Here is an 11075-nt window from a genome sequence, read left to right as displayed (position 1 = left end):
CTATGCACTACTGTGTTAATGACTGAAACTGGGCTGAGATGAGATATTAGCAGCACTTTTCGCAGCAAACAAATATATAGATACCTAAGAGTTTGGTGTATAAAGTACAAAAGCTACATAGACAGAAATTTAGACACACTAATTTTATATAGTGGACATTACTTACGTATATACATGCACACATAAGTACGCTATGGTAACACACATACATGGTAAAAGGAAGCATCTGGTATACAGACATGAACTCATGCTTAACCACTAAAAACACACCCAAACATCTTACCATCACAGTTAGTAGAAGTTGAGATACTGTAATATATACAGTATCTCAACGTCTACTAATGGTATAATATATTTTTACTAAATAATGTAACTTTTTTAGGTTAACTGTTAAACATAATTGCTCATTCACTAGTTGAAACCCATCAGATCATTTGTTGTTAACACCACATTAAAAAAGCATGCCTTGACAACATTAATGTCATTAACAATGCATGGTTTTCAAATTCTAGCCCTTTCTTTAACTAATGAAAATCTGGCATTTGAGAAATGTGCATTTTACTGTAAACTTCATCATGTTGCATGTTATTCAGCCAACACACTCTGGAACATCACCAGTGCTTTTTATGGTTTTTTATGCAAATCATGGTAGCAGTTGATGTGGGGTTTGAATGCCGAAAGTCACAACAAGCCGATAAAGCTGGAGTTAAGAGAACCTGGACAAAGAAGCTAAAACATGTGATATATTATCATTTTGGAATAAAAGTGAATTCTTAAGGTTGAGAGAACTTTAAAGAATTAGGTGAGTAATCTGAAGCAATGCTTAGCCTAATTTGGGTTTGATGGTATGTGACGGGACTTTCCACTCACTGAACACAACTTACATCATTATTAATAAACAGCTTGTTTTTGAGTAATTGGGGTTTACCCTAGTCTCAATCATAAATATAATAACTTAATAATTGATAGGTTACTGATTTCCATCAAAATAGCAAAACCAAATAGCATTTAACAAAATACCTAATAATTATAGTAATGATAAATAGTTAATAAAACAGTAATTTTTAAAAACAGTAATGAGTAAAAAAAGTAAATTACATTTTAAATATGAAGCTTCGATAATGAACACAATTTTTTTTTTTTTATATTCTATTTATACATTGAGAGGTTCCTCATTTATCTGTTTAAGGAAACCCATAAAGGAGAAAATCATACAAAAAAAATGTATTTTTTTTAAAGCATTACAATAAAATGCTCTTGTTTGTATATTTGATGTAAAATGTAATTTTTTTTTGTCCCTGTCAAATCTCCAAATTACACTCCCATGTAAGAGCCAATTCCTTTAAAACTGCTGATACAAGGTGGCTCAAAAACTGCATTCATAGTCAAACATTCATTTAAAGTATGAAAAATAGATTGAAGCATTTGCTTAAACTGGAGTCCTTTGACTTTGAATACACTGAATACAAGAATGTCAAACATTTCTTAATGCATCAGAACTGATCAGGAGATGATTTCCTTCTTTAATGCAGCAGCTGTTCTCCAATAGACTACAGGGTTCAGGTGACCTGTTAGGGGTGTTGGGTCTTGGTCTGTTCTATCTTTTGGTTGTTAGTTTTGAAGCCTTTTTGGTTTGGAAAATGTAACATTTATGTCAGGAAAAGGCCTATGGATCCAGACTTTTAGGCCGCCCTGTATATTCATGATTACTGGTAAAAAGGGAAGTTAGACTGCAGACCAAACTTGTTATGGTTGTCTAAATGTTTTTGTTTCATTTTATTTTAATGCCATTGTCAATCTATCTATCCAACTATTTATCTACATAATGGTCGGTCTGTCTGTCTAACTATTTATATATATCTATATCTTTCAACCAATCAAACAACCAATCAATCTCCAGTGGTAGTATGGGATGTGTGAGTACCAGGCAAACAGGTGGTGGTGTGGATCAGAGGCAGAAACCCGGTCCTGGACTAGAAGTTAATAAATACTCCAGTAATCCAACTCAGGTAAAATCAATGCAAAAACTTTTCATTGTTTTTTCTCTTTTTTTCTTTCCTCTTAATAGGGTTTTACCAGTACACTTTAATCATCTTTTCAAAATATCCATGTATGTAGAGCAAGTTAAATGTCTTCAACTTGTGTTAATTATTACAATATATTTATTTTCACATAAAAATTGCTTATGGTTTAAAAAAAAGTTATTTAGTCATTTTTGAGCTATAGAAAATAAAAAAGAGGGGGGGATGTTTTATTTACATGACATCATTATTGTCATCAAATATTATTACTATTTTTAATGCTAAAGGTCTTTTTAAAAACTGGCTTCATGCCCTCATGAGCCTGATACAAACAGTCATTGAAATTATATGCAAAAGCAAATAATTGCTATGAAAAAATAATAATAATAATCATATTTGCATATAAGAGTTTCCACTGTACACTTACTCTTGTTTTCTGACTCTAGAATTTATCAGCACTGTTGCCTGGGCAAGTTCTCCAGAATGGAGAGGGTAACATGCAAAACATACACACACACACACACACACACACACACACACACACACACACACACACACACAGTTCTCTCTGAGAATATTGGAAATGCAAGGCTATTTTTAAGACAGATTTATGTTTTCATTTCCTAATATTTACATATAGATGCATTGAATAACTTAAGACATGGCACCTTTTTTCAAAATATGCCCATTGTACAGTGGTCAGAAATATTGGAACACATGACTTCTTTTGTAGCCCAGCTGTGTCCTGTTAAGTTGAATGTTAAAATAATTAACAGCTTTGAATGTCCAATCTTTGTTTGAACCACTAGTTTAAAAAGATAAACCTAAATGAGTAGAGAGCTGTCTATGGGAGAGAAAAGCAAGCCATTTTACAGCAGTAAAAGAGTATTGAGTATTGCATAATCAATGTACAGTATGTATGTATGTGTCGATTTAAAACTTTAGTTTTACTGCCTGCTCACGCAACCACAAGAATTTTATTTAGAGGAAGCCACTAGAGGAAAACACTTTTACTAAACAAAAAAATAAATAAATGAAAAAAAAAAACAGCATAGTACAGTATAAAGAAAGATGAGATTACACCTTGTGAAACCTATTTGCAAAACATAAACAAGACATTTTTAAGCAAGTTTTTTATTTGTCTCCCCCTCATATGAGCAGAGCAGTGGCGTTGGCTTGGTAATGTGTGCTGCACCGGCATGAGTGTATCAGGCACAGCTGCAATATTTGTCCTGGATGTAATGTATAGTGTATCCTAACCCTGTTGGTTCATCTTATACATCATGTGTCTAGCTAGAGATTGTAGTTAATCCTTTCCATGCATAATTTGTGTTTAATCTTCACTCCTTCATCATAACAACATCCTGTTCGTGTCAGTACTGTGGTAAGACTACAACCACTGAACAACGATTATGGAATATGGTTCCTTTAATTAGATAGACACAGTGGAGCTGAGATGACAAACTGTGCATAGAAAATGGGCTTTCTAGCAACTGCTTGTGTATATTGGCTAAAAATCATATTTATGTATCCACAGCTGCATCCACAGACAACAAAATCGTTATTGCCTTATTCTCATACAAATCCGAGAATAAGAACGAGCTAACTTTCAAGAAAGGAGAGAAATTCGTAGTGTTGGATGAGTGAGTATATTGTATAGCAATATATGCGACTTCCACTTTCACTCTAAGAACTGAATGTCATAGTTTTTTTAACCTACCATTATCAATACGGCCACTGCTAAGTGTGTTTTGTCTGTATGTTAGGAATGGCGAGTGGTGGAAAGGAAAGTCACTTTCTTCTGGCAAAGTAGGATTAATACCTTCCAATTACGTGAAGCTAGAGGAAACCATGGACACCAAAGAGTAAGGCATTTTTCATATTGTACATTTATTATATTGTAAAATATACTAAAGGTATTGTAAAATTATGCGGGGACTGTGTGCATGGAGTTTGCATGTTCTCTCCTTGCATGGTGGGTTTCCTCCAGGTACTCTGTTGTTTTTTTCCAACAGTCCAAAGACATGCAGATTTGGGTATTTGGCATTCTCAAATTGCCCGTAGTGTGCGAATAGGCATGTGTTTCTGTGTGTGTGTGATGAATTGGCACTCCGATGTTGAGTGAGTGAGTGAGTGAATGAAAGTGAGTATGATTTTGAATAACAAAAAAAATTCAGACTCTCTATGGAAAGTTTATGTTAAATGGAATAAATACATACCTGCTTGCTTTGCAAAGGTAACCATTAAAAAGCCATGTACACACAGTTCTCTAACCATATGTGGCTTGCTTTAAAGTAAATTCAATTCATGATGAGGGTCAAGTTTAAGTCCTGAACATTAGCACTGTTATAAATTCTTGATCACATTTCATTCAGTTCTGACAAGTTTTCCTGTTTTAAAAACACTTTAATTAATCAAATAATTAATATGATTAATACGAATGCAGTTTGGACAGTATATTTAGCAATATTTATATTGCATAAAAAAATGGTATGTATATTTAAATATCGATACCGTAATGTGCATTCAGTTCAATAACTCGTTTTATTCAGTTCAGTAACTTGTTTAATTAGTTTTTTTTCTTTATGCTACATTTTAAATTCCTCCAAAATATTATTTATACTGTATAAGTAGTTCAAGTTCTCATCGAATTCATTATATTTCACATTACTTATATATGTAATACTCTGGAAAAGAGAGACAAACATAGACTCTTTCCACTGACTCGCACTTTTTCTCACACACCTTTCACTTTGTGTTTTTTACAGATGGTACTTTAAAAACATTAGCAGAATATCAGCTGAGAGAAACCTCCTGTCTCCTGCCAATAAGACAGGTGCCTTCCTTATACGCCAGAGTGAGACAACCGCAGGTCTGCTGTACACATAAACTCACCCACACACACGCAATAAAGGGAAACACTCATTTTTGACTACCAAGAGAACATTTACTTAATCAAACAATTTCATTTAATTTGAGTGAAACTAATTCATATTCAGATTTCCTCATAAAGGAGGATTTGTAAGATTATTTCATATGATTTGTGCATGGTATGTAAACATATTTTTTTTGTTGTGTACAGGAAGTTACTCTATGTCAATAAGAGATGTGGGTCCTAATGGTTCAGGTGTGGTAAAGCATTATAAGATACGCCTGTTGGAAGACGGAGGATTTTACATTACTCCAAGAATGACTTTCAAAACGTTAGATGACCTGATTGCAGCCTATCAGAGTATGTAAAACCAGAAAAAGCACAAAGTATGTATTGTATATAGAACTTAAAATAAATGTGCATATAAACACATTTATATTGTTATTAAAACCCTACTTGATATTCTTTCTTTATATCATTGGTTTTTAACAATAGAGAATAGAAAATTAGTTATCAATAGGCAAGGTCTTATTACTTGTTATTCGGTTGCTTTTTGCATTTTTTTATATATAAATATATGTTTTTTTTTTTGTTTTGTTTTTTAAATCCAGTTTAAGTGAAAAAGCAATTTTGGAAACACAAGAGAAACTGATCAAGCAAAAGACCCTTCTTCTAACAAATCATTCACATCCAGTCATATTTGCATTTGGGGATTTTCACACACATTCAAACAAAACAGTAAACATTGCCTTGGACAATCCAAATAGAGTCGTTTTTTTTACTGCTTACTGATCAGATAGTCCAGTTTTCCATGCGAGTTTTAATTTATGCTGTCTACTTCTGCAAATATCACTCACTCACTCATCATATATACCGCTTTATTCTGTATACAAGTTTGCAGGGTGTCTAGAGCCAATCCCAGGAGGCCTAGGGAATGAGGCGAGGTATAACCTAGACAGGGTGTCGATCTATTTCAGGGCACACACATACACACACTCATTCACACACTACGGGCAAATTGGGAATGACAATTAGCCTAATCTGCATGTAACTGGACTGTGGGGGGAAGCCCACCAAGCAAACTCCATGCATACAAAGACAAGAATCAAACCAGGACCCTGCGGGAGCAAGGTGACAGTGCTAACAATTAAGCGCCCATGCTGTCTTGCAGTGAATATTTTTATTTTAAATCAACAAAGGGAAAAATGAAAAACCAAACACTTCATTGGCACATTTTATGTTAATTAGGTAACAAAAGTACCAAATGTGCTAATGTGAAAATCCCAATAAGAGTGTAAATTACGTAATAAAATCATATGGAATAAAATCACTGTCAAAAATAATTGTGCGTAAAAAAAAAGATTTGTGTGTAATTCTGTGTTTTGTCCGAGTTGGATTTCAAAATCTATGGCCACAACAGTTTACAGATTCAAGATTTTGTGTGTATGTTACAGTACAACTCTGACACATACGACTCTGACCATTTACAGACACAAAACTCATTTTTACAACTCCTCTATTACATGAACAAATTTTTTACATTAGCACATTTGGTACTTTATTTATTGTTCTCTCATAAACATCAAAAAATGTGCCAATGGAGTGTATTGTTTTTCTTTTTTTCATAAAAATATTTGGAATCCAACTCAGACAAAACACAGAATTACACACAAATCTTTTTTCACGCACAATTATTTTTAACAGTGATTTTATTACATAGTAAATGACTTACAAATGTAATGCATAAATTTTAGTAAATAAGTCAGCCTCCCTTAACCTCAAATATAATTATGATGTCTGATAAACATTACAATTGTTTTCAAAAATTGAGTTCCTTATGATTGTTCTGGTGCTTACACCCCTGTGTTTATGTGTTTGCAGGGCAGGCATATGGTTTATGTCAGAAATTAGGCGAACCATGTGTGAAACCTAAAAAAGCAATCCAGTGGGATGAAGATGCTTGGGAAATTTCCAAGGAATCTCTTCATATGACAAAGAGGCTCGGAGCTGGTCAGTTTGGTGAGGTCTGGTTAGGTGAGTTCTGTTTCCTATCCAACCTGCTGTGTTCTTCTATGCTATTTACTTCTGCTTTACTCTTAAGGAAACATTTATTTATTTATTTGGTAGTTTTACTAATTACATCAAATGATAGACTAAATAATATATTTTCCACTTTTATTTTAACAAAGCTTTTTGAATATCAATGAATTATTTGATTAGGGCAGGTGGGTATTTGAACAGTGGTGGGTGTTTCGCCTGCCATGGGGAAGGCCCGGGTTCGATTCCCAGCCAGTGCCCAAATCCCAGCCACTGGATGCAGTGCCGGTCCCAAGCCCGGATAAAATGGGAGGGTTGCGTCAGGAAGGGCATCCGGCGTAAAACCTGTGCCAAGTTGTAGTGCGGACTGGGTATTCCGCTGTATATCCCGAAAGACCAACAACAACAATGAATTATTTGATTATTCAGAGCGCTTTACCTGCTCTCTTACCATCTCTCTTTCCAGCAATGTATAACAACGTTACTAAAGTGGCAGTGAAGACCCTGAAGCCAGGAAGCATGTCAGTTGAGGCATTTCTGGAGGAGGCTAACTTGATGAAAACTCTGCGGCATGACCGCCTCGTCCGCCTTTACGCCGTGGTCACCAAATCACAGCCCCTCTACATCATCACTGAATTCATGGCTAATGGTACACACTTGGGATAATGAGCAGATTTGTATTTGTTTAATGTTTAAAATTTTCTTATTCAATTGGGAATAGGTGTGTACGAAACTGGAAGCTTTTTTTCTGTTATATATTTATTTAAAAAAAATTATATATATATATATATATATATATATTATTTTTTTATTTTTTTTTTGGTTATTTTTTTCCTATACCACTATACCATTAAAAAGACAGGGATGATGGAGAAAAGAAAACAAATTAATTCTCAAATTTAACAAATAGCCATTTGCAGAACCTTATTCAACTCCTGAACTAGACACCTTGTGAAATTTTTTGGCAGCTTTTTTTTTTTTTTCGAATCTAATGTGGCGTAACCATGGAACGTTTTTCAAAGCAGTGAGATCCTTTGCAGATCAGTAAATTATTATTATGATTACACTTTACAAAAATGACCGCCTATTTATACTCAAGCAGATTTAATCAGGTTTTAGTGTTAAAGTCCAAGCAAGTCAGCAAATTATTATAATGGCCATATAATATTCCAACAAACTTTCTTTTAATAGTGTTGGAGAAAGCTTGTTGTAGAGCAAAAGTTCCAAGATTTTTAAATATTTACTGTAAATTAGAAATACACACCACGGTGCATTTTTTCCCTTGAATCATCTGCTGTATTAATATTTTCTTAGAATCCATTATCTGTTCAATCTGAATAATTTATTCATGCTTTGTTACAACCAGAATAAAACTTTTTGCACAGAAATAAACACAAGACAAAAGCAAACGTGCATCTGCAACCTTGTTGCCTGATAAAATTAACCTTCTGGACTGTTTAGAAATTTTCTGACGTGCTTAATGCTGTTTGCATTCTCTGTTTCTTGCTCTTAGGGAGCTTGTTAGACTTTCTGAAAAGTCCACCAGGCAGAAAAATACAGCTGCCTAAACTGATTGACTTTGGAGCTCAAGTACGTATTATGACATGCAAGTTAAATTCCATCAAGTAGCCATACCTTTTTTATAACAGGTGCTTGGTATTCTCAGAATTACATAAATATTTTAGAAGAACTGAGACTTTCTGTGAAGCATGGTGTGTGTAATCAGGCAAAAGCAGAACTTGAGTGTTCAGCATCACTAGGAGTGGTGCATAATGGAAAATGCTTTGGTGTTTTTGTACATCAGATTGCAGAAGGCATGGCGTACATCGAAAAGAAGAACTACATTCACAGAGACCTGAGAGCTGCAAATGTACTCGTCAGTGAAAGTCTGCTGTGCAAGATTGCTGACTTCGGCCTGGCTAGGGTCATCGAGGACAATGAATATTCAGCCAGGGAAGGTATAAGCACATAAACCCAGTTTCTATCCCACTCCAGTGACTAAGGGACAGTGGGTTGCATTTCTGTCTCACAGCCCCAATATCTTGGTTAAACCTCTCATGTACTTCCTGTGTCTTTATGGGTTTTCCGCAGGTCTCTAGTAGACTAGATTGCATGAATGATTGGATGGATGGATAGATGGATGGATGGAGAATGAATGAATGAATGAATGAATAGCAGCCAGCCTCATTAAAGTTAGATAATTCATACAACAAATTGCAAAGCACTTTCCTCTTAAATGTTCACTTAATACTGACTGTTTTCTCTGTTATTTTAGGTGCTAAATTCCCCATTAAATGGACTGCACCAGAAGCTATAAACTATGGTTCATTCACCATCAAATCAGATATGTGGTCATTTGGCATTCTTCTCTATGAGATCATCACCTTCGGTAGAATCCCCTATTCAGGTTAATATAACTACATTACCTAACCACTTCCTTAACCAAATTTGTGTAACAGAACTTTCATTATTTATATGTTAAAATCAACCTGTGATACCAGTTTTAATTTAGTTTTACGTCAAATAGGATGTAAAGGCTTTTAAATACAGCATCATTTATTCCAAGAGTTTAGTTTTGAAGTGCCTTCTGCCATAACTATTTAAATATTTTCCCATTTTTACCTTCCCATTTGTAAGTTGATTATTGAATCAGATGTGTTAGGAGCAAAAATATTTAAATGTAACAGACAGGGCCAGGACCAGGGATGGGAAACTGTGCTCTAGTAAAAGAAATATTTAATACAGAGTGGTGTTTGCTGCTCTCAAGTGGCCAAAAAAAATATTTTTTCTTGCTACACACATTCTGTATCAAGCATATACTGTACGTAAAATGCAATTATATAAAAAAAAAAGTTAGGTTAAAAAATATACACATATTATTGAGTTATGCAAAGAACCACGAAACCTATTTTAAAATAATATAAAGTGTTCCTGGCATTTTCCCTCTCCTTCAGGTTTAAGCAACGGCGAAGTGATGGCACGAGTGCAGCGTGGTTATCGCATGCAGTGTCCTGAAAACTGCCCATCTGAACTGTACGACATCATGACTTCATGCTGGAAGGCCAAACCAGAGGAGCGACCCACTTTCGATTTCATGCAGAGTGTCCTGGAGGACTATTACACATCCACAGAGGGCCAGTACCAGAGCCAGCCATGATACCATGCCAGATCCAAAACAGTCATGAACATGATGTGGACATGAGAGCTCCAGCAACATCCAGTGAGCAGGTTGAGGGCCACTTTGCCAAGGACACACTTCCTGAAATTGCACAAAGAAAGAGAAAACCTTGAGAGGGACAAAAAAAATAAGAAACTTCAACTCAGAAGGTGGAGTCTGTCCTGCCCCTGCATAGTAATTATTAAATTATGTATTCATTTTTTTTTAGTGATCGACATTTCATTTCATGTGAAAGAATTTCAAAAGGAACGAGATGAAAACCTTCAAACAAAGAGCCCACAGCTCAGTCCTGTGTACACAAATTGAACTGCACTCACTGGCCACTTTAATAGGAGCACCCCATTATCCAGTCAGCTAATCATATGGGAGCAGCACAATGCACCAATTCATGCAGATACGGGTCCAACGTTTCAGCTAAAGTTTGTATTAAACACAATATTCGGGAAATACAAGTTTATGAGCTTTGACTATGGTTTGATTGGTGGTGCCAGATGGGCTGATCAGATACAGATAACATTTTGGTTCCCAGTCAGCCTAGAGTGGGAATATGAGGCTATGTTGAGCACAGACTCACTGACATTTTATGAAAGATTAAGATTTTTTTAATATATTTATATTTTAACATTTTCCTGCATTTAAAATGTTCTTTGATAGGGTTTCCACCCAAATGTACAGACCAAAAACAGTGTAGCCTTAAAAAAAAAAATAATAAAAATTGCTACTGCTAATGTCTGAAAGCAAAACCCTTTGTAAATAAGTTTTACCTTTGCTCTTAAATTTAAAATGTAAGCATGGGATGCCAAACACCAAAATGTGTCCACCATGGCCCACCAGTGAAGACCACTTAAAGCAATCTCTAATGTTAAAGATTATGGTAGATCATTAGTAATCCAAAAACCTTGCATTAGTGTTATAGCATTACACAGTTGTAGGATGTTTTACATGAACCTTTTTACTGTACAGAATT

At 34.9% G+C, this 11075-nt stretch overlaps 1 protein-coding gene across 1 annotated transcript; it reads left to right on the top strand.

Annotated features, from left to right (window-relative positions):
* Positions 1-665: 665 nt before the first annotated feature.
* On the top strand, positions 666-10560 carry LOC128519073 (tyrosine-protein kinase Lyn-like). The gene is made up of 13 exons (XM_053492653.1): positions 666-802; positions 1901-2009; positions 2468-2513; positions 3559-3664; positions 3788-3886; positions 4790-4893; positions 5104-5253; positions 6775-6927; positions 7397-7579; positions 8444-8520; positions 8735-8888; positions 9206-9337; positions 9885-10560. Exons 2-13 carry the CDS (start codon positions 1908-1910, stop codon positions 10085-10087), a joined length of 1509 nt encoding a protein of 502 aa, XP_053348628.1. The 5' UTR covers positions 666-802; positions 1901-1907; the 3' UTR covers positions 10088-10560.
* The last annotated feature ends 515 nt before the right edge of the window (positions 10561-11075 follow it).

The sequence above is a fragment of the Clarias gariepinus genome, chromosome 1, assembly GCF_024256425.1.
Source record: "Clarias gariepinus isolate MV-2021 ecotype Netherlands chromosome 1, CGAR_prim_01v2, whole genome shotgun sequence".
NCBI lineage: Eukaryota > Metazoa > Chordata > Actinopteri > Siluriformes > Clariidae > Clarias > Clarias gariepinus.
The sequence above is the reverse complement of the archived record's forward strand: the minus strand, read 5'-3'. Positions and strand labels throughout refer to the sequence as shown.

Bases quoted from the DNA above. Each gene is read 5' to 3' on its own strand.
- LOC128519073 (XM_053492653.1), top strand. From the start codon at position 1,908: ATGGGATGTGTGAGTACCAGGCAAACAGGTGGTGGTGTGGATCAGAGG. The intron at 2,514-3,558 runs GTAACATGCAAA...ATGTATCCACAG, and splicing joins AGTTCTCCAGAATGGAGAGG to CTGCATCCACAGACAACAAA. The intron at 9,338-9,884 runs GTTAATATAACT...CCTCTCCTTCAG, and splicing joins CGGTAGAATCCCCTATTCAG to GTTTAAGCAACGGCGAAGTG.